Here is a 24,746-nt window from a genome sequence, read left to right on the forward strand (position 1 = left end):
TGAGGAATGAGCTAGAAGGTTCCCCAGGTCACTGCAAACCCTCTGCTTACCCATTACCATAACTTCTCACTATGAAGACAGCAACATTGGGTAGGGCTGGGAGACCCATGACAGAATAGAAGTGACCAACCACCTAGTAAGACCTCTGAGACCAAAAAGGATGTGAGGTGGTGGGTAGACTGGCACTTTGGTAAGAGGCTTAGGGCCTTGGGAGTAAGAGGAATGTCCCATCCCATTAGGGACTACTCTTCTTACTCTGACTTTCTGATCGTCAACACACCTGCTAGAAACTTAAGAGTGTGGGGTGAACTCAGCTCCCTGAGCCCAGCCAGTCTCACATTCCTGGGCTTCTGCTGGCTATGGAAACCAGGATGCAGCTTTACTTAAAGTTTAACAACTGACCCTCACCTTTCTTTTTCTTTTTACCAGGAAGGACCTTGAATGCCCCTCCCACTCCTGCATTTGAGGGTATGCTCAGCGTTTTCGAGCATATACCAGGGCAATTGCTATTTTTATCAAATGAGTACTTACCAGTGTTAGGATCACAGACTTTGGAGTCAGCCCATGTGAGTCCAGACTCCAGCTGCCTGTAAAGTCTTTGGGCCTCATCTCCTCTGTCTGTAAAACAGAAATAATGATGACATGTACTTCCTAAGTTACATGAGAATTCAATGAGCTAAATACAGTAGAACCTCAGTAAGTTGACCATCCCTGGGACTACAACAAACTAGTCAACATACAAAGGTCATCAACATGAGGAACTAGGCCTACTGTACTGATACGTACATGTGGTACATGTCTGGTCTATGAAAACTAGGTCAAATTAAGGAAGTGGTCAGTGTAGGGAGGTGGCCAACTATGGAGGTTATACTATATATGAAGTGCTCAGCCCAAGGCCTAGCACATAGTATGCCGTCAGTCAATAATAGCAGTAATAACAGCAGTAGTCTTATCTTCTATTTATTTATTTTCTGGAGACAAGAGTCTCACTTCATTGCCCTCAGTAGAGTGCTGTGGGGTCAGAGCTCATAGCAACCTCAAACTCTTGGGCTCAAGCAATTCTCTTGCCTCAGCCTCCTAAGTAGCTGAGATTACAGGCATCTGCCACAATGCCTGGCTATTTTTAGAGACACAGTCTTGCTCTGGCTCAGGCTGGTCTTAAACCTGTGAGCTCAGACAATCCATCTGCCTTTGCCTCCCAGAGTGCGAGGATTACAGGTCTGAGTCACTGTGCCCCACCAACAGTCATATCTTTTAATATTGTCTCCCATTCTAGTGGTAGCACAGACCAATCAATCAGTCATGCTTTGGCCACCTCCATATGGGAACAGGGTAGGAGAGCAGGGGGTACTACTTCTATTTAAATGGACCACAGGGGTCCCGAGGGTCCCTCTTCTTCTTTTGGGGGGGGCTAAGATTATTTTTTTTAATTCAGATTAATATGAAGATACAAACAAGTAGAGTCCCTATTATAGTTGTGTCCCCCACCCAAGAGGTGTGCTATATACCCTTACAGTGTGCCCATGAAGTGGGAGCACACCAATCGCCCTCTCTTCTCCTTTTTCCCTCTCCCTCATTCCCCCTCCCCACAAGTTGAATTGAAGTGAGTTTTTCTCTTATGTAGGAGTATATTAGATCATCTATTGGCTCCATATTGGTATTGAGTATATTGGATATTTGCTTTTCCATTCCTTCGTTACTTTACTAAGAAGAGTGTGTTTCAACCTCATCCAGGTTACAAAAGATGTAAAGTCCACCATCTTTTGGGGGCTGAATAGTATTCCATGATATATATATATATACACACACACACACACACACACACATATATATATATACAAATATATATATGCATGCCACAGTTTACTAATCCATTCCTGGGTTGATGGGCATTTAAGGTTGTTTCCACATCTTGTGCTTGTATACTGAACTGCAATAAACAATCTAGTACAAATGATATTTTTTCTTTTGGGTAGATGCCTAGTAATGGCATTGCCGGATTAAATGGGAGGTCAAATTTGAGTTCTCTGAACATTCTCCATACTTCTTTCCATAGAGATTATATTAGTTTGCAGTCCCACTAACAGTGTAAAAGTGTTCCCTTCTCTCCACATCCATGCCAGTATCTGCAGCTTTGGAACTTTGTGATGTGGGCCATTCCCTCTGGGGTTAAGTGATAGCTCAGGGTGGTTCTGATTTGCATTTCTCTGATGATCAGGGATGACGAGCATGTTTTCATAAGTCTGTTAGCCATTCATTTGTGTTTCTCACAGAAGATTCTGTTCATGTCTTGGTCGTCCTTCTTCTTTCAACTCACATGGCCAGATTGATTTCCTGAGTCATAGCTTGGAACAAGTACTCTGCCATGAAGCACTGGCCTGTGGCTGATGGAATGATATGTGTGTGTGAAAGAGAGAGGAGGAGAGAGAGGGGGAGAAAGAGGGGTAAGGAGAGAGAGAGCGCGCGCGCATGCAGAGAGGAAAGAGAACCTGAGAGCTGCCCAGGGAAGCTAGGTGCCTGTGAGGATGGGACAAAGCATACATAGACATACCTGTCCTTTAGTTTGAGCTTACTGTAGTTCCAGCAGGAAAAGCAGAAATTTAAGGAGAGGCTATTCCTGGAGCTTCAGAGGACAGAACCAAGCAGCTTGTTTGATATGGATAAGGATGTGCAGAGACTGCACGTAAACTCCTCTGAGGATATGTAAACATATTCATCTTTATTTAAATATGAGAAATTATGTAAAATACCACAAACACTGCGCAGAAACTACACACATACCCATGCTGCTGTTAAAGTTGGCTGACATCCATCACAGTGCACACAAGATCTCCACTGAATCTTTGCACTTGCCCACCCCTCTTCCTAGCATGTCCATGCCTTGCAACCTCCTTTCCTCATACCTGCCTCACCACTGCTCACTTCTACTTGTCCTCAGGCCTCATTTTACAATATGCCTCCTTTTGGAAGCCCTCTGATTAGAGATTTAAGTAGCATGCCCAACCCTTGTCCCAAGGCAGTCACATCAGCCATGGTCCTCATCTGGCTTCTTGTATTTTCTCTGGCAAGGTCTTTAACCCCTCAAAGGCAAAGACTTTGTTTTGTTTAAGTCTGCATTCCTAGTGCCTGAGTGGGTAGTCAAATACACTTGCTGAAGTAATGGACATAATACCTGGATTGCTAATAAAATACCTGAGTTCCTTCCTGAAAGACAGCCTCTGTCCTCAGGCAAGCCATTGAATCCAATAGAGAAGACTTGTTAAAAAACCAACAAGCAGAGCTATGCAGTACTTCTGGGACATCATAAATGTCATGTCAGTGTGCTAAGGAGCCCCTCACAGTGTCAGTAGCTGCCAATTAAATAAACCAAAACACAGGTTGGAAACCAAAGTGCCAGCAAAGGCCTGTCAGCACTGCCTGGCTAAGGAAGGTGATGCGTGGTAGCCTACAGATGTGCTCAGCATCCAGGGCCCACACCTGAGCGACCAGGACTCTGCCCCAGGCCCTAGGCTCCATGCCCTTGCCCTGCTGCCTGCACCTTCCACCTGGGGATCCACATTTAAGGGAGCTGTAGGACTGAACCCAATGAGGGCATTTACCAGCTTTGTTAGATGAGGCGCTCAAAGATCAACTCCAGATAGACAAACTATCCATATACATGCTATCTGCCTTCCTATACACCTCGGGTCATCATAATATTGGCTAATATTTGTCACATACTGTGTGAAGCAACTTATGTGGCTTATGTTTTTCAGTTCACCCTGGTAATATCCCTCTAAAGTGGATGCATTATCATCGTCATAATGCAGGTGAATCTGGAGCACACAGAGACCAATATGCACCAGAAAGCACACAGCCAGTGTGCAGCAGGGCTGGGATTCAAATCTAAGCACCAACCACCAGGCATCCTTCTCATGCAAATGCTGATCAGGCTCGTGATGAAAAATTCTAAATTTATCCATGATACACATATCTTTCCCAAAGTTAGAAATACTTAGGACACAAAAGACCTCTTTGGAAAACGCACAGAGTATGTTTGGGATTGGTAAAGGAAAGCCTCTTACAGACAGCAAATCAAGTCAGAGAGTCAGTGGATAACCACTGGCAGAATTGGAGAATCAGATCTTTCAGGGAAGCACTGGGGCAAGGAGCAGCCTTACCCCACACTTAGGGCAGGGCCCTGGACTCTGAAGACCAAGGAGTTGCCTAAATCCCCCTCAGAAAGCTGAGGTGAGAAATGCCATGTCTCGTTTACTGAACTTGAACATCATTCTTGGTTCTGCACTGGAAACTAAATACTGAAGGCTATTTGTCCTGACGATCTTTTGGAGCACGGGCTTATTGATAGGGTGAAGGTTAATGAAACAATGACTAACATGCATGAAAGCTAAAATGGGGACTGAAGCTCTTCAATTTCCATCTGCAATAATAAGTACCAGGCTCAGGTTCTTACCCAGCATTTCACATCCATTAATTATTTCAGTGATTCCAGTTATAATTAACAAGAAGCCTGCCATCTGTGTTAAACTGGACCATTCAGAGTTTTCTTGCCCACCAACTGAGTGGGGGGATGTGTGGAAGAAACACATGGGGCAGGATTAGCTATGAAGGCCTGTGCTAGAGAGTGACCTGCATGCCTGGCCGCCCTGCCATGCGTGCTCCTGCCCTCCCCCAGAGGTAATTAAGCATTGCAGTCCCTGGTGTGTCCTCACCACAGGGGCCCTGTCTCCCAGGCTACCCTCTGTACCTGCACTCAGTTCCTCATGCCCACTACTCCATCTTCATACACCCCTTGTCTTCTCCAGATTCCCTCCCACTTCACCCTCTGGATGTCACCTTGTCACTGACCCTTCCTTTGAAAGATGCAGCACCTTCTAGATGGGGTGGGCATTCTTACTGCTCTTTGCTACTTCCCCTTTCTCCTTCTCTCCTGCTGAAGAACATTCCATCTTTGAACCACAGTTCACCAGATTTTATACTCCATTATCCCTTGTTGTTGCGCTCTGGAATAATGTCATGCTTTTAGTTACTGCTGTTTAGATTCTTTAATATAGACAATTGTCCTTCCAGTGCCCCAGCTCAGTTTCACAGACTTATCTTGGCCAGTGGTCTTATCCTCCACCTCACCTTAATCACCATGAGCCTACACTAGCCACAATCAATAAATGCAAACTTCCCCTAATCTAATCATTGCACATCACACTCTCTAACTACCAGCTCTTATTTTTTCCATCTCCCTGAATACTACAACTCTCTCCATCTTTTGCCTCCCTCCAGAACTTTCAACTCACTGATCAAACCATCTTTTCATTTCCCCCTCTCCCCCTCAAATTCTTGTCTTCCCTTCAAACCAGCTTCAATTCCATAAACTGTCATTACATCACTCCCTCACATACACCTCTACTCTTCTGCCCCTCTCTTGATTTGTTACACTCTATCAAAACACAACCCTGGTAATTCTAATTCTCCATCTGACATGCTGGCACTCTGGAAGATGAATGTGGTCAGAAAAAAAAAACAACCACATTAATTGGCCTCATTTCAAATTTATGACCACAAACCTCAAATGGGCTCTTCTAGTTCCCCAGAAATCATATGCTGTCTCTCTAATCTATTTATTCTTATATTCTCCTAAAAACTATCTCAGACTTTCTCTTCTCAAACTCTCACCACCTTGTCCCCTGTTCGAACTTTCAACTAATAATTTTTATTCCTATTTCACTGAAAAAAATAAAAGCAATAGGAATAAAATGTCTACAGATTCCCACCATCAATGCATCCACCTTCTATCATTCTCACCTACATACTAAATTTTCCTCCTGTTACTGTAGAGAAACCATACACAATTCTACATAAATATATTCCTCCACTTAACATATGACCTTCGATCTTTTCTCATATATGCTACTGAACTACTAGATTAATATAATGATATACTGATTCCACATTTTGATCATCATAATTACCTTATGGAAAATTCCCCTCAGCACACCAAATGTCATGGTTTTTCCCATAAAGAAAAGGAAGGAAGGGAGGGAGGACATGAGGGAGAAAGCAAGCCTCACTTGACCCAACTTCTCACATCAGCTACTCATCCATTGCTCTGTTCTCTTTTAAGATAACAGTCTTCAGAAGAGCTATCTATATCCCTGGCTTCAGCACCTCTCCTCCCATTCTCATTTAATCCTTTTCTGTCATGCCTCCACTCTCCCTCCACTGTTGCTTTGTCAAGGTGACCAATGACCTCCAATTCAATAAGTCCAATGGTCAATTCTCAGTCCTTTTTTTTAGGGCCAATAAAATGCTATCAATTTTATAGATTAGTTGTGACTAATGAAATATTAAAATACCATTACAATTTTACTGTAAAACTGTTAGTGCAATCCTTTCTTTAAAAACTCAACCTAAATGTATGTCAAAAGTAGAAACACCTCCTAGGTTTACAGCATGCACACACTTGCTTACTTATCTCCATTTGTATTTCAGTTGGAGCTTTCAATAAATATTCCTTCCCCATAACTGGGTCCTTGAGGGAAAGAGAGTGGGGATGTGGATGTGAAAACCACACTCTTTTTAAATCTAATTTCTAAGGTCTCCATTGAGGAATGAGTGTTAATTATCCTGTATTGTGTAGGTGTCTCCACAGCATCAGTTTGAGAAATTCATTTAACTTTTGACCAATCAGGGTAATGAGCTTCTCTCTCTCTTGAAAAAGTCAGAGAGTTGAGGTTTTAAACCAAAGTCAAACAAACTAATAATTTCCTGAAATTGATGCATTCAAAACAATAGTCTGAGCACTAAAAGTTCAAATGTCAACATATATTGTTAATGGTTGGAATTGTCCTCTGTGTTAAGGCTATAAATTCACCTCAGTAATAAATGAACTTGTGAGATTTATGGACCAAAAGGAAAGGGGAAAATTCTAGGCTAGCAGAGAACTAAAGAATCTCAGTTAATGTTTGTGTTGAGCAGAAGACAAGAAATAAATAGTGGATGAACTGCTCAATGTACTGACTACATAAAAAACTCTAAGCCAATAATTTTAAGTTGAAAGGCAAAAAAAAATTATTGGCAAGATTTTTTTCCTAGAAACAATGCGTTGTAAGTCTTTAAACCAATGCAAAAGGATGTTTCTGAGCATTTTATCAGTCATCTTAATAAATGCATCTGAGTTAGGTGTTTATTCAAAGTGAGTAATCCATATTTTCAAATAACATATTTATCTAGGTAGAAAAGTTCAAAGAGTCTGAAAAGCAAGCACAAATAAATAAGTTTAGCAAGGTCATAGGATATTATAGCAGTACATAAAAGTCATATTTTATACACAATAATAAACAATCAAAAACACAAAAAATTAATATTTCCAACAGCTACAAAAATGAAATACTTAAATATAAATCTTATAAAGCATATGTAGAATCTGTATGTTGGAGGCTATAAAACAGTGATGAAAGAAATCAAAGAACACCAAATAAAGATATATATCATGTTCGTGGTTTGGAGAATTCAACAGAGTTAAGATGTTAATACCCCCCCAAAACTGATCTGCAGATTTAACAAAATTCCAATAAAAATCCCAACAGAATATCTTGTAGATATACATAATCTTATTCTTAAATTTATACGTAAAAGGAAAGAATTATAAAAGCCAAAATAATAAGAAAGGCAAAGTTGGAAGACTCAGAGTACATAGTTTTAAAACAATGTAAAGCTACAAAAAGATAAGTGGGTATTAGTGAAAGTAGATCAATAAACAGAATAGAGAGCACAGAAATAGACTCATACAAATATGGCCAATGATTTTTGATAGTTGTACAAAAGCAACTCACTGGGGAAAGAATAATGTTTTCAACAAATGAGGCTGGAACAAATGAGCATCCATGTGCAATAAAAGATACTTCAACCTATACCTCACAAAACATTAACACAAAACAAGTTACAGAGCTATGTGTAAAGCCTAAACTATAAAAATGTAGAAGAAAACATAGGACACATTTATGACCTTGTGTTAAGAAAACCTCTTAATTGTGACATCAAAAGCATAACTATATAAGAAAATGATAAATCAGATATTACCAAAATTTTAAAAATCTGCTCTTTGGAAACTACTGTTAAGAGAATGAGAAGATAAGCTACAGATGGAGAGAAATATTTACTAACCCTCTCTCTTAAAAAGGAATTGTATCCAGAATATAGAAGGATATTCTCAAATGCAAATAATAAGAAAATACTCCAATTTTTTTAAATGGGTAAAGGATTTGAATATACATTCCATTAAAGGATGATAAAAAGATGCAAATAAGCTTGGGAAAGATGTTCAACATCACTAGCTATGCAAGAATGAAAATGAAAACCACAATAAAATACAATAATACAGAAAAGAAACTGACAATACCAAGTGCTAATGAGAATATCAAGCAACTGGAACTCTCATCTTTTGCTGGCAGGCTATAAAATGGTATAGCCACACCAAAAACAAATTGGTAGTTTCCTACAGAGTTAAACATGCACTGGTCATATACTCAGCAATCCCACTCCCAGGCATTTACCTCAAAGAATAAAAATATAAAATCACACAAAAATTTGTACATGAATATTTACGTAGCTTTATTCTTAATTGCCAAAACCTGGGAATAACCAAACGTCCTTCAGTGAGTGAGTGGATAAACAAACTGGTATGTCTATACAGTGGATATGAAATAGAAACTGCATGCCAAAATATGGATCCATTGATGCATGCCAAAATATGGATGGATCTCAAAGAGATTATGATGAAAGAAGCCAGCCTCAAGAGGTTATATATTAAATGATTCTGTTTATGAAATATTCTGGTAGAACCAAAACCTGAAGGTCTCTTTCCATGCCCAGCATAGCCACAGCTCAAGATCCCAAGAAGCACTCAAGGGTGCAGCACTCCAGAGCACTGAATGCTGGACAAGCTGGTTGTGTTTGCTCTTCATCTGTCCATCAGTCCCCAGAAGCCCAGGATGGCTGCACCTCATTGCTTTTCTAAAGAAAGGACTTGAGCATGCCGTAACAGCAGATGAAATGCACATAATGGTTTGGTGACATGGATAGGAAGGTCTACACTCATATAACTTACTCTGCCAATTTATGGATGTCATCAACATTGACAAAATCAGAGAGAATTTCCATCTGATCCATGGCATAAAGGGTTGCTTTGCTATTCATCATGTTACTCCTCAGGAAGTCAAATATAAGTTGTGCAGAGTGAAAAAAGAACTTTGCAGGCACAAAAGTAATCCTTCATCTGAAGCGCCACTAACTCTACCCACCCTCCTGATTACCTCTGCAAGGTGAACAATGCCTCTCAGACCTGGAGACAGGCAAGATTACAGATTTCACCACATTCAGTCCTAGTGATCTGTGTGTGTGTGGTGACTAGGGATAGTAACCTGGGAAGGACTGGTGTGATCGCCAGAGAAGAAGAGAAGTAGACAGATCCAGGGTATATTTTTGATGTGCAAGTCCAATCTGGAGTGCAAGAAAGAGAAGAATCTGGGTTTATTTAGTATTTTTCATTCTCCTCCTCTCCATGGGCCAGTCTTGCTCCCATTCCAGTAATTAAAAACCACAAAGGGCAAGTGCTCAGGAGTTTGAAATCAATAGTTGAAATGAGGTACTAACAATAAAAAAAATTTCCATTTACAAAATTTATTTTATTGTAAACTTTTATTTTTTGTTATTTATATTAGTTATCATAATTTTAACTATCTTAAGCATTTGACAATATTTTGGCATTGAATTTCCCCAATGATCATATGTGTATATTAGCACAGATGGAAAACTGAGATGCAGAAGAGTTAATTGGCTTGCTCAATTCCACAATTGTATTAGCAAGTAGTAAAATAGGTGTATAAACTCCAGGTCTTTCTAACTTCAAAATTGGTGTACTTACTTATTGTCCTATAGAATCTGTCAGGGACTCATATATCCATATGCCTAACCACCCCTTGTTTCCCCCAAGTTGGTTGAAAATCATTTCCAATTGAGCCTCTAGTTTTTAGGGTATACTAAGGAGAAAGAAACATGCTGATCACCAAGAGACAACAGAATGAGAATGATAAGAACAGATTTGGGTTAGACCAACCTGCTTTTAATCTTGGCTGTACCATTTAGTAGCTATGCCATCTTCATGGATGGAAGCAAGTTCATGGTTCCAACTCATTCAACATTTTTACTGAATGCCTATCATATTCCAGGTAATGTTCTAGGATGTTAGGATAAATTTGTAAACAAAACAGAGAAAACGTGTGCCCTCAAGAAGCTTTTATATTCTAGTAGAGGGATACGTACAATACAAAAAGAAGTAAAATATATAATACATCAGGTGGTCATAAGTGCTATGAAGAAAATAAAACCAAAACAAACAACAAAAAAAAAAGCAGGGAAGGGTAATAGGGAGTGGAAGAAGGGTATAGTTGTTTTAAAGATAAGAAGGCTGCTCTGAAAGTGACATTTGAGCAAAGATTCCTCCAGAGGACCTAAGGGAGTTTATGTAGGTATCTGGGGAAAGAGCATTCCAAGCAAAGAGAATAGCCAATGCAGAGGTCTGGTCCATGCCACGTGCTTTGGAAGAACAGCAGGGTTCCAGAGTAGCTGGAGTAGATGATAGAAGGACAAAACCAGGACAAATAAAACCAAGAAGATGATGGGATGAGTGGAGGCTAATCTGGGCCAGTGTAATGAGGAGAATGGGAAGCCACTGGAGGATGTGAACAGAGCAGTATCATGATCTATCTACTTTTTCTAAGTATTCACCTCTTTGATGTATTGAGAATAGACATTAAGGGACAAGGACAGATTCAGGAAGAACAGTGAGGAATTCCTTGGGTTAGTCCAAGCAAGAGATAGCGATGGTTTAGGCCAAGGTAGAAACAGTGGAATTGGTGAAGAGAGTTCAGAATATGGATATATTTGGCAAGCAGAACTGAAAGTATTTACTACCAACTTATATGTAGGTTAAATTCAAGATATTTTGTCTGAAACAACTGAAAGAATGGGGAAGACTAATCAAGGTAGAGAAGACTACATGCAAAATCCTTAGACATCCAAGTGGAGATATTAAATTGGCAATTAGATACAGAGTCTTGAATTCAGAGCAAAAGTCTGAGTTAAGGATATAAATTTTAGATGCATCAGCAGCAAATGGGCGAAATCCATTGAAATCCATGACACTAAAAAGGTCAACAAAGAGTATAAATAGATTAGAAAGAAGTCCAGTCCTTGGAACCAGTCCTATGGTTCATCTTATAAGGGTATATGTGAATCTTTCTAAATGTAGAATATAAATGTCTTAACACAATAACTAAGAAAATGACATGAAGGCTATGTTAACCAGTTTGATGAAAATATTTCAAATTGTATATAAAAACAGCACACTATACCCCATGACTGTATCAATGTACACAGCTATGATTTAATAATAATAATAAAAAGAATGCAAAAAGTAGCCATTGAGGAAATAAACACACAGAAGAGTTTGTTATTCTGGAAGCCAAGTGAAGGATGTATATCAAAGAGAAGAAAATAATCAGCTATCTCAAAGCGCTTGGCCCATTATAAAAGATGAGGACTGAGAATCAGCCTTGGATTCTGCAACATGAAAGTCATTTATGACCTTAACAAGAACAGTCACAGTGGAGGTAGTGGGTGTGTAAGAGCCTTATTGAATGAGACAAGAAAGCGTGCAAGGAGGACAGTTGGAGACAATAAGCATAGACAATTCTATTCAGGGGTTCTGCTATAAATTTGAAGAGAAAATTGGAGTAGCAATTGAAGGTGAAAGGGGGGTCAAGAGAAATTTATTTTTAAAACAATAGAAATAACAGCAAGTTTGTATGATAAGCCAATAGAGAAAGGAGAAATTGACAATACAGGAGAGAAAAAGGAACATGGCAAGAGCCATGCCCTTGAGTAAGAGGTTGGTATCCAGCACACAAGGGGAAGAGCTGGCCTTAGAGAGGGGCAGGAGCAGTTTGACCACAGTAAGGAGAGGAACACAGAGCCCAGGAGCACAGACACAAGCAGAAAGATGCTCATGACAGTACAAGCATGTGCAGCTTCTCTTCAATGCCTTCTATTTTCTTACTAAAATAGAAAGCAAGGTCCTTAATTGAGGGTTAGGAGGGCAAGGAAGTGTTAGAATACTGAGAAGAGGAGACGGTATGAAAGGCTTGTTTAGCAGAGTGGGAGAGCCAATTGTCCAGGAACACCGAGAACGCCTTGAGTTTTCAGCAGGACTGATCAGGGCAGTTGCATGTTCTCGTATACTTACTGTGCAGAGTCAAGACCAGATAGTGGAGAATTAGAGTCAACCAATGTTGGGCTCTTATCCAGAGGCAAAGGTGAAATAAAAGGAGGGTAAGAGTTGCTGATATGTGCCAGAATGATTATAGTCATTAACCATGAAATAGAAGCTCTGCGAGGAAGATCATGGCCTTCAGAGCATGAAAACCAGTGGAAAGGAGATACAGTCAATGGCTGCAGATCTGGTGTAATCAAAGGATTGCTGGAGTTGGGAAGGGAGGAAGTGAGCTGGACATGTAGGAAGTTGTTGTTGGAGAGAGGGAGACTTAAAATTGGGGTCCTGCAGGATCTGCAGTTACTGGGAATAACTGAGAAAGTAAGTGATTAGGTTTAGGTTGAGGATAAAGTCATCAGAAAAGGGGCTGTCATGGAAGTGAAAGGGCAGGACAATGTGAGGGTAATCTTCTAGGAGATCAAAAGCACCAAGAATTACAACAGTGTAAGGTTGGGAAAGTGACAGTGAGCCAGGGGCTGCAATCTCTGAGGAAGATAAAACAGTGACCCAGGGATCCATGCCTAATACGAGGAAGAGGATTTTGCTTGTTAATTTATCCCTCTGAGTTTCAGTTTCCCTATTTGCAAGGTGGAAAATGGTAACAGTCCCTCCATCTTGGGGTTTTTATAAGGACTGAGATGATGCAGGTAGAATGCTTGTCACCCACCAGGACTGGCAGATTTTGGTGTTTAGGAATATTAAAAAAATTTTAAAAGATCACCTGTGGAGTCTTGGTATATATGAAGGTCTAATACATAGGCTTGCAAACTTGTTACAATGCACAGAAGTGACAAAAACATTGCAAAAATTCATCAAACGGAGTGTCAAAATCACTGGCTTACTGTGAAATGCATAGCAGACCAAGTAAACATCAGTAGAGAAACAGGAAAGTCTTAACTGGAAATCTTGTCATGAAAAAGGTGTGTGCAAAAATGGGCTCTTGAATCACAAGGCACCAGCTCACATGGCACTGTCTGGGAAGGAGTTTTTAGCCAGTAAACAAATAGCAGTACTGGAACACCACTCCCTACTCACCAGACCCTGGCCCCCAAGGACTTTTTTATTTTTACCTAAAGATAAAGGAAGTATTGAAAGGGAGACATTTTGATGAAATAAAGAGTAACATGACAATAGCTCTGACAGCTGTTCCAGAAAAAAAGAGCTCCAAAATTGCTTTGAAGGGTAGACTAGGCGCTCGCATCAGTGCATAGCTTCTCAAGGGGAGTGTTTCAAAGGTGACCATTCGGCAAGGAGGAATGTAGCACTTTTTCTGGGATGAGTTTGCAAACTTAATTGTCAGACCTTATTATCTCAGCTACCTCCAACTACAGTGAGGTTACGTCTCAGAAGGCTCACTGAGCTCGGGTTAACCCAATAAATCACAATCATCATAATTCCCCAAAGATGTTCACTGTGGTTCTCTCTGTTACCATCTGTGTTCATGTCATCCCCTTCTTCCTGGCAGGTTTGGGTTCTCTCTATCCCCTTCAGCCATCTGTAGACACCAGAAGGCTTATTGCCTTCCCACTTGGGTCCTGCTAATGCAGAAAGCAAAATGCAAATTACCTGCTTTGGCTGCCCTAGTGCCTCGCCTTTGGATGGCAGGCTGGCTGAAAGAGCCCAGAGAAGTGACAGTTTCTGATGAAATGGCTCCTTCTGTTCAGAACTGTGCCGAACTCAGATATGTGCAGAGGCTCTGGGCAGTATAGCCTGACATGCTCCTAACACAGGGAGCCTGGGCCAAGAATAGGGCCAAGCCCTTCCTGAAGTGTCCATGCCTTCACCTTTCAGGCAGAAGTTTCCACCAAGAGATGAAGTCTGGTCTAGCCAACAGAGCAGTATCTGCTGTATCAGTGCAATCACAAACGTTCAAAGAACTTCATTGTTCTCAGAAAAGGTACAGTCAAGTCAAGCAGTGTGCACTAGCTCTATGCCAGGTGCCAAAACCTAGGACCCTCACTCCAAGTGTCTTACTTGAATTTTTCCCCATGCCAATCTGCCTGAGCTGAGTGATCATTTTTCTACATGGAATTTCCAAAGCTCCCTACTTCTGCCTAAATTATATATACAAAAATGAAGGGTAGCTGCTCTCGTCTGAAAATATTTTCTTAATCTTTTTTCTAACAAACAAATATTGACTTGCCTCTTTCTCTAATGCAAAGTGACATTTTGATGCAGCAACCCTGGAAAGAGAAAAGAATTATTAATTCAGAAAAATGTCTGTGCTTCTGCAGTTTGCCAGGCTCCCACCTATTTGCTGAGGAATCCAGGTTCTGGGAAAGCAGTGCTACACTCTTATTTGCCAACTACTGTTTACCAGTCTTTGGTTGTTGACAGTGATTAACACCGAGAGTGACAAGATTTGGCTCCTGTGTAGTTTCTGAATAGACTCAATTCAAGTAAGAAACCAACAAGAAGACCTCTGGGGAAAAATATTTGGGGGGAGTAGTGGTGTGAGCCTGACATCAAACACTCTTTTGTCCAACATTTTGGATCATTATCTGGAGTTTAAGTGGTCTGTTTGGGAGAGAGAGAAGTTGGCATGTTATTAGGAAAGGAAGCCAGCCTTTCAAAGATATTCAAAAGATATACCTAGGGGAAAAGAGAGAAGTCCAGGGGCAACTAATTAAAAATAAAACAACAACAGCAGAAAGGTCAAGGGCTAAAAATGTTTACTCACCAGGCAACTAATTTAAGGAGCCATGATTTGCTATACAAAAGGATTTGTAGTAAGAAAAGGATCCTGTTAGATTTAAATTATGTTTGATTTTTAAATTCATTATTTTACAAGCAGATTTTCTGGCATATAACAAAAAGAACACCTGTGTATCTTTTCTCCCCAATTGTAGACTATCAGCCCTATCTCTCCAATAAACTTTCTGTATGGAGCAGTCACCATTATAGGCAGGTGGTAAATGAGTGAAGTGTTATTTCCTTAAAAGTTCATGTTCTTATTATTCCTTCTTCAGAATTGACTCAGAATTGAACATAGAGAAGTGCTCCTTTGAAAGAGCCCAGGATGGGCAATGGCAGTGGTAGTAGTGGCTTCTGAAGCACTTAGAGAGCAAGGTGAAAAGACAGATTCTTGGGCCCCATCCCCAGGTATTCTGACTCAGTCTGGGGTGGGTCCCAGGAATCTGCAACTATAGTGTACACCCAAGATGACTCTGGTGCAGGTGGCTCATGGACCATACCTTGGCAAATGCTGGCTTGGAAAATGTGTCTTCTAGATTGTATGTCAAGAGAAACGTCCCTGCCTTCGGGATCTAGCACATCCCATGGTGCCCATGTGCTCCGGAAGCTCACACGTGGTGGATGGCTGCTGATGTACATTGCTGTGCTGGGCAAGCCTATCTGTAGGGCTCAGTGTGACATAGCCCTGATTTCTCTCTATTCTGTCAGAACGATTACAGGAAATTATCTATGCAATGCAAGGATTTTGTGGTGGGAGTGCTGGACCTGTGCCGAGACACAGAAGAGGTAGAAGCAATTTTAAATGGTGATGTGAACTTCCAAGTCTGGTCTGACCACCACCGTCCGAGTCTGAGCCGGATCAAACTCGCCATTAAATATGAAGTCAAGAAGGTAAGCTTTCCCACCACTCCCGGCCTTCCCACCTTGCCTCTCCTCACATGGCTACTGGCTCAATTTGTGTTCATGTGTATTTTATGCTTCTGCAAGGTGACTGTGATGACACCCATATTGTCTCTAGACAGAGAGGTTTCAGCCTTGTAGGGTGGCTCAGATGCTCTCTCACCCCCAGCCTCTACCCACAGCCCACCAGGAGAGAGAGCAGAATCGCGAACATTAGTCCATGAGCCTGGAGACTAGAAAAGGAAATATGCAGCCTCCAACTCATGGGCAGGGACACTGTGGCAATGAGGGCACCCATCATCTAGCAGGCCAATTCCCAAGTCTTGCTGAGAAACATACAACTCAGGTCTTTCGATAGCATTTATCGTGCTGCCTCTGTGTGCCTATAGACTAGTTGTGTAGAAAAATGTTTTACTGTAGAAGATTTATGGGATCCATGGTCCTAGGAGGCTTAGAGGAATTTCACTCCAAAGGTATATGAAAGCCCTTGGTAGCAATCCTAAGTAGATTTCCCAAGTGAGTAAGCTCATCCGACTTCCTAAATAGGCATCAGGCTGTCTTTAATGGCACTGTCATCAGTAGCCCTCAGACCTGCAGTGGCTGCTGAGATTGAGGTCCTGTGGTGCAAAGTCAATTATATTTTCATCTTGGATGTACTCTTGACTCTTTAGAATCTGGTCTTTTGTTAAATGATGTCACTTGTCCTGATGAAAACTGGGGAGTTCCAGGGATCCATGTGTTTAAGTGTCAGCATGTCTTCACATAAGCAAGGCAGCTGATCAGTCTTTGAGGGGCTTTTTTTTTTTTTTCAGCTATTTCACATAATCAAAACTGAATGGTATTTTTAACACTCCCAAATTGACCTCTGGACACGTCTCTTCTTCCCTGATTATCTTAATTTATGTTTGTTTTAATTTGTGCCTTTAACAACTGCATATATCTGTGGAATTCATCCACAGAGAGCTTTCAAGTTTGATAAAATCTTCCTGCCCTTTCATTTTAATAAGAATCACAAATTTTAAGAAAAATAGCTTTTCCTAAACCTCTGAATCCCAAAGATAAAACTGATGAACCATGAGAAAGGTAGCTATAAAGACTGATATTAGAAAGCATAGAGTTGTCGAGGGTTGGGGGGAAGTCAGGGGGCAATTTTGAGTACAATACAATCCTACTCACTTAGCTCAGGGAAACTCATTTTTTAGCCCAACTCAAGAGCTCACTGAGGCTTTTATGCCCAAACATAGCAACCACCCCACTTCCTGAAGTTGCTGAGATGGCCATGCCCTTGGGTTCAAACAAACCCTGCTATGAAGGCTACTTGGCAGTGGTAAAGGTGAGCTGGAGTAACCAGAACTACGAATACTTCTTCCTTCCCCAAGTCAGATCATCCTCCTGCCTCCCAGCACAGGCTGAAGATAAAGATATATAAAAATTTTTTACAAAGAAGGCAATGTGAATTTACAGATTTACATTCACAGTTTGGGCTGCTTATGAACAATTACAACAGTCTGTGGCGTGTAGGCACTCACCATTCTTCTGGAACACAAATTCCAATCTCTTAGCAAAATTGTCATTGAGTGTAGAGTCACTCAGGCCAAAAGTCTGAGCTACATGTTCCCTCTCCTTGTTAATTACCAAGCACAAAATGCCTCTGATAATGAATGAGAGAAAAAAGGCAGCCCTCCATGAACAGGATGGCTTAGGTCAAGATAAAAAGGTTTCATGAGGTAAATTGTTGGCTCTAGTAGAATTTGCAAATTAAGGGAGTCATAAAGGCCTCAGAAAACATCCATCATGAATGTCAAGTTTCTCTACAAGCCATAGGTAGGAAGATGATAAATGGCCCGCATAAAATGCCACCTGGCTCATTTCTAAGACCCCTAATGGATAAATTACCTCAAACATATATACCATCATGTGACAGCAGACAGACTCATAGCTTTTCTTGACATTTATTCTTTGTGAATTACCAGTGAAAATACTTAATATTAAAAAGTCTTGTTAACATTAAAATAGGTTTCCATTTTTAATTTATGAACTTTAGCACGATTGTATGAGCATAATCTAACCCTGGGTATTTGAGTTAGGAAATGACTAGCACCATGGCCTATTTACGAATACATTGTCTTTTACAGCAGAGAGGGAGAGAGAGAGGGAGAGAGGGAGAGAGGGAGAGAGGGAGGGAGAGATCTTGAGGCTAGAATATAAAACCATAAAACATTCCCAAGTCTCTGTCCACATGTAAAATCAACCCATTAATTGAGCAATTAAAGCAGAATAATTTTTTCTTGGCAGTTCCATGGGCTGCTAATAGGATTTACCTTAAGAAAAAAAAAGTTTGTGTTCAAATAAATTTGGAGACCTTATGTTAAACAAAGTCAAACAGATTTCTTTGATTAAAGACACAGAGTCTTTAATATGCTTCACTACTCTAACAGAAGAAGAGCACTATATGTGTTATTGACCACAGAACTCTATTTCTCATGGTGAAACTAGTTTTCCATGTGTCTGTCTTTGGGAAACTCTAATGTAGAATCAGCCTACATGCCTATCAAATGCCTGGTTCTGAATGAAGTAGGTGCTGCTTGTGGCTGGATCACGTCTTTGGTCTGAAAATCTGCCTTTCCTCAGGTACCGCCCTGATGTCTGGTGCCCTGGCTGGCTGAGTCATAACATCAGTCTCCCTTAGATGAAGATGAGCTCCCCAGTGTGGCACAAGGGCACACCTGGTAAAGGGGAAAGAATCTGAAACTGGGTGTCAGGAGACCAGATTTCTAGCCATGATGTGGTATTGGGCAAGTAATTGAAGCTCTCAGCCTCGTGCCCCATTTGCAGAAGGCACATATGTGCTTTCACTATACAGAGTTTTTGGTGCACTTGCAAATGAACTGATCTGAGAGGAAATGCTGCTGAGACCAAAGCCTCTGCAGCTCCCAGGGGAAATACCACTATGGCTGTTCAACAAGGAACCCCTTTCTGGGACCTCTGGGGCCCATTCTATTCCCAGAGACTTTATGTAGCTTGTCCTTTGTTATTTCCCCAGAAAATACTAGAAATGTCCCCCTGGGCAAGAACATCATCCATACAGACTAAAATTCCTCCTGAAAAGACCAAAGCCTTGTGAAGACATGGTTGTTCTCTATGACTTCTGCCTTAAGAGGGTAACTCAGCCTCCCCAATAACCCAGGTGGGTGTGTCATTTGAAATGTCAACCATGGTGTTGGAGATATGGCTAAGAGGGGGCACACTGAGGCAGTCGTAGGTCCACCCACTTATTAATGGGGTCACTTAAGCAAGTCATTTAGCCTCTGTGTCTCCATTTCCTCATTAGTAAAATCTGGGATGACAATGGCTCTTTTGCAGGGTTATGATGACAATCAAATGATATAAAGTATACGTGTTCCAAATATCCCCAGGCCTCGGCAGCCCAAGAGTATGAATACGCACTTCACCCTGGCTTACAGGCAAGACCCACATTACTCCAGGACATCTCAGTCCATCCCACCCCTTCCAGGCCACAGCCCTTCAGAAGTTAAGCTGGCCTCATGAAAAAGCAGGGATAAGACTCTCTGCCCCCACGCTGAGTCACATCTAAGCTCCAGAGTGCTCTGCTTGTGCTCCACAGCAAAAGAAACCACCCCTCCAACTTTGGCTTATAACCCCTCTATCTACACAGGCCTACCCCTCCAGGGCACTTTGGGTAATATACACCCTACTGTCTTCTCCATCTCTCTCGCTCTCTGTCCCCATGGAATCATACCTAAATATCTTTCTCAGAGACCCTCTTCCTGCATATCAACTCTAAATGCTTAGGGGATCCCAGCCCTACCACCTGGAAGACCTAATGAGTCTCTGAATCCCAGTTCAGGCCTAACTGGGTCTCCTGAAGGAAGTGGAGTGTCTGGTGGCTGGTCAGTGCTCAGTGACTGGCACAAAGAACCAGAACCATCCTAGGTGTTCTATTCAACTTGTCCAATGCAAGAGGCTCTCCTGTCCTTCCTTCTCCTTCCTCTTTATCACTTTTTCATCTCTGCTCTTTCAGAGATGATCTTTTACCTTCCTTCCTCTACATCACTCTTTCCCCTTCCTGACCCCAGACTGCCTTAATGGGGCTCAGGTGGATCATCATTTCACTGTACCTCTGTGTCAACAGTCCTCTGGGTGCTGCCAAAGGAGAACAGGGCTAAGAGACCCAGAAAGCCCTGGTCTGCATGACAGAGGCCTTACCTCTACCTGTAAAGGAGACAGAGCCTCATTTGAATATCACTAAGCAAAGGCCTGCTACTGAAGAAAAAGAAAAGTAAAAGGAAATATACTTGAATATTTTTTCCAAAATATATTACTCCCCTGTCTGTTATCAGGTAGTTTGGCACCATCACCAGATTATTTTAATTTATGTGTGTCTCAATTTGTGCCTTTAACAGCCATGTGTATCTGTGGAAGTCATCCACAGAGAGCTTTCTAACTGAGGAGATCCCCATTCTCCTCAAAAAGCAGCTTCCAGACCCCAGAGCTTCAGAGAGGCCCACTCCTGGCTCTACCAAGCTTCCTGGGTTATTCCTGACTCAGAAAACTGCTCTCACATGAAACAAAGGCCTGGGACAGGACCGTGGAGAGAGAGAAAAGTGTGTGAATGGCAGGGAGGGCCCTCACTAGCCCTCATTCAGTAACATAGTTCTCTATTTCTTCATACTTTCATGTTAAGAAAACAACGTCCAGCTAAGGCACCAGCCACATACACCTAAGGTGTCGGGTTCGAATCCAGCCCGGACCTGCCAAACAACAATGACGGCTGCAACCAAGAAAACAGCGTCCCCTGTGATTTTTATCTATTTACTAACTGATGAGCTCATACTTTCTCTGCAAGTGAAAGAATGAGAAAAGTTAACCACACCCTGGTATTTCAGGGGTGCCCTCTGAGGTGGGGAGGGCATTTTCTGGCAGAGAGAATACATTCAAAGCACCTTTACAGGCCCTGCGGTGAGAAGAATCACAGTGTATAAGAGGAAGGGAAAGGTGAACACTCCTCCTTAGGATAAGTGGGGTAAGTCTAAAGCAGATGGGCCCGACCGTGCACCGCAGCCACCACAGGAGGCCCAGGAAGGGGAATCCTGACATGTGTTTGAAAAAAGAGAAAATAGGGCTGTGTGGCAGGTAGCACTAATAAGTACCACAGGAGAAAAGCTGAGGGAATCCATACTGAGAGTTTCAACTTCTCTATAAACAGAAAGCAGAATTGCTCTCTAAGTAAAGAAAGTGAAACTGTTTGGGGAAAGTCTATGAGAGAAGAGAGAGATTAAGTGTAACCCCCCACCCCCCAGCCAAGACTTAGCAACAGCCTATATTTTTCATAAAAATGGGAGATTTCCACAAAGGATAGTGACATTTTAGGCCAGTGTCCTTCATAAATCTCAGTTCCCTCCTGTCAACTTCATTTTAAGATTCTTTCACAGACATGGGGCCAAAAGTGTACATAATGTGCCTACAGGGAACACCACCAAGGAAAGGTCCCCTCAGAGAAGAATGCCAAAGAGGGCGAGGGCAATTCAGAGGGAAGGGTGGTGGGGATCATTTCTACACGCAGTACCACCAGATCTAAGTCGGGCCAGTGCTTGGTGGAAACAAAGACCACTAAGGGGACCATCAGAAGTCCCTTTGTTTCTTTCTTCCAAAAATGACCATCTTGTGCACATTTTACAGTCATGCCAGAAACGGGCCCGTTTTTCTACCTAGAAAAATTGCTAGGAGAAGAAAATAGAACTTGTCAGGTAGCAGTAGAGTGTTATGGCTGGGAAACTGTTCAATTTCTCTTACTAGACATGTGGCTTTAAAAAAGGTACTCAATCTGCTGGCCTGCAGGGACCCCCCCCCCACCCCTGCAGACACACTGGACACTTCTGCCTGAACATGTGTCAGAGAGAGAATAAAGCTCTGGCAGTAGATGCACAAGTGGCTGATATCCTCCCCCTGTGTGGTGACCAGGAGCAGAAACACCAAAGAGAGGGCGATGGCCCCTCCTATGCTCTGTTTCATTTCCTCTGTCTGCACAAAGCACAGGCAGGGCCAGTGAGAAAAGGGGACCTGGGGACAGCAAGGCTTTCTAGAGGACGTCTGAGAGGCCAGTCAGACGCTCACATGCTCTGAGCAGACATGCTCCCACTGTGTTTTCCTGCTGAGGCATCGTTTTAACAGATGCTCAGAGTTAAGGAGATCAGAGTTGTCACAAACACAGTCTGGTCAGCCAGGCACTACCTCAAACTATGCCGTGGGATGTCCAGTAGCCGCCAAACGCTGCTGGAATCCATTGGTGTCAAAGGCATCAATCATCCTCCTCTTGGGGAATTCCTCTGAGCACTCTCATGGCTCTATCCTGGCCACATGGCACAAAAGTGATCAATATCCACTAATCTCCTGGCTCAGGAGAACTATCTTTTACATGAGGAAGTTAGGAAGTTTCGTTTTTCTTAAGCAGCAAATCTTAAGAAGGAATAATCTCACTATGTATCTATACATGTAAATATGAATCATGATTCCTTTTCTGCCTGGAAAAACTTCCAGGAGAAAAAAAATAGAACCTTCTCAGCAGCAGTACAGTGCTGTGACCAAGAGCCTGACTGCCTGTGTTCAAGTCTGAGGTCCTTCACTTATTAGATATGTGGCTTTAGACAAGTTATTTAATCTCTAGGCCTCAGTCTTCTCATCCATATAATGGGAACAAATTATAGTACCTGCCAAATAATAGTCAGTGTTTATTAACATACATAATGTACCCAGAACATGGTAAGTGTATAATAAATTAGCTAATGGAAGCTATTCACCATACTGTTTTTATAAGCAGAACTACCCTTAAAATTAAATCATCATTTTTCAACTTTAGCACTATTAATATCTTGGGACAGAGAATTTCCTGCTGGGGAGACTTGCCTGTACATTATAGGATATTAGCTGCATCCCTAACTTCTACTCAGTACCACTCTCCTCCCAACCTGTGTCAACCAAAAATGTCTCCAGATACTGTCCCCAGCACCCTTAAGGATGAGGGCACCAAAAAATTCTCTATTGAGAACCTTTGGACTAGTTTTCAGAATCTAAGTCCTAACCCCTTAATTGTAAGCCTATGATTGCAGGGACTGGAACTGTCCAAGAATGCATTACATCACTCTAGAACAGAGGCTCCCAACTTTAGCTACATAATGGAACAGCAGGGTGCCTTGTAAAAAATACCAGTGCCTCAGACAAATATTACATGATCTCTCTTATATATGGAATCTAATAAAGCTGAACTAATAGAAGTGGAGAGCACAGCAATGGTTACTGGAGCCTGAGGGGTGAGGAGAGTGGGAATGGGAAGTTGTTGATCAAAGGGTACAAAATTTTAGAGATGAAAAGAATAGATTTTGAGATTTACTGTACACTGGGGTGACTATAGTCAGTAATAATGTATTATACATTTCAAAATAACCTAGAGTAAATTCCAATATCTCACCATAAAAAATGCTAGGTAAGTGAGGTGATGGATATGTTAATTAGCTTGATCTAATCACAACATATTATATACATATATCAAAACATCGTGTTGTACCCCATAAATTGTATATGACTATGATTTGTCAAAAAAAAATCCTATGCCTGTGCCCCAACCACAGAGTTTCTAATACAATCTGTTTTGGTGTCAGAATTACTGGTGTCCTTTAAAGGCTCTCTGATGATTCTAAATTTTGTAAAGATGGAGCCCCTCGAAACTGGAACTTGTCCTGGTCTTCTTGGTCTCTGAAGGCCAAGGCCTGGTCAGTGCATACCTGGTGATAGACAACATCCCACTGAGTAAATGAATAGATGATGTGTTCAGTGGGAAGCTGGAGGCTTTAATGCTTCTCTAAACACCTGTAATTACCCCTTATTATTAAAAATCTAAATAAAGAACCCAGAGGATGTTCCAGCTGGCTCCAGAGTGTGAGCCTTCTCCATTCCCTCCATTGCCAACCCTATGCCCATTTTGAGTTTGTTAACTCTAAAAAAGAGCTCTGACTACCCCGGGAAGCCCTAGCATTGGTTCTGGCCTGACAGTCTTAGGAATTAAGCAGAGAGGTGAGTGGCTCCCAGGGTGGCCCTGCATAGTCAGGGAAAGGCAGAGAAGCCTTTACCTCTAGAGCAGAGCTCAGGTCACAGAATGCTCCACTCCGAGTTTTGGAAGCGCTCCCTCCACTCACTGGCCTGAGAAGCTGCCCCACCCACTGCCTGGCTCAGCTTTGCGGGGCAGGAGTTGTACAGAACGCCTGGTGCACCTCTGTGCCCTTCCTCGGGCACACTGTAAATCATCTGACATGACGTTCCCTAGTGGGCAGCTGCTACTGTGAATCTGCAAAAGAGGTTTCAGATCCTCACAGTAAGGGCTGTCACAACAGGACAGAAAACTATTGCCATTTTGGCTATTTTGCTGCCTTTTGTTCAGCTCTTTCAATAAATAGTTACGTGAAAGAATAATCCTGTACAGCATTTTTCTTCCTGCTTATCATGCTTCCTAAGTTGTATAGCCTTAGCTTGTGTAGCTGTCATTACATTGATTGTGTGCTGCATTTGCTAAGATAGTCAGAGTCTGATTCTTATATCCTGATTTAGGGGTTAACAAGAAGAGAGGGATTTGACAGCTTTCAAGGGAGGAAAATAAATCCCCCAATCCCCCAAGAAATAGATGCAAATCAGATGCATTTACTAAGCCAAAGTAGAAAGAACAACAAGAGCCATTTTCAAATTGTCACTTTTATCCCAAAGTCAAACAAATCTTAGAAATTACAGTCCCCCAAGGACCTGTGACTAACTCCCATAA

The 24,746-nt window shown here is 41.8% G+C and overlaps 1 protein-coding gene across 3 annotated transcripts in view; it reads left to right on the plus strand.

The window, feature by feature from the left end:
• TRPC7 (transient receptor potential cation channel subfamily C member 7) overlaps positions 1-24,746 on the plus strand; it is a 140,355-nt gene that overhangs the window by 40,036 nt on the left and 75,573 nt on the right. The window contains exon 3 of one of the 3 annotated variants that reach the window (XM_003782167.1): positions 15,728-15,910. The exons of the other annotated variants lie outside the window; for them this stretch is intronic. Within the exon in view, the coding sequence (XP_003782215.1) occupies positions 15,728-15,910 (183 nt within the window). The remainder of the gene's footprint in view (positions 1-15,727; positions 15,911-24,746) is intronic. 3 annotated transcript variants of the gene reach the window in all.

Source organism: Otolemur garnettii, unplaced genomic scaffold (genome assembly GCF_000181295.1).
Source record: "Otolemur garnettii isolate 467f Iridium unplaced genomic scaffold, OtoGar3 scaffold00003, whole genome shotgun sequence".
NCBI classification, from domain to species: Eukaryota; Metazoa; Chordata; class Mammalia; order Primates; family Galagidae; genus Otolemur; species Otolemur garnettii.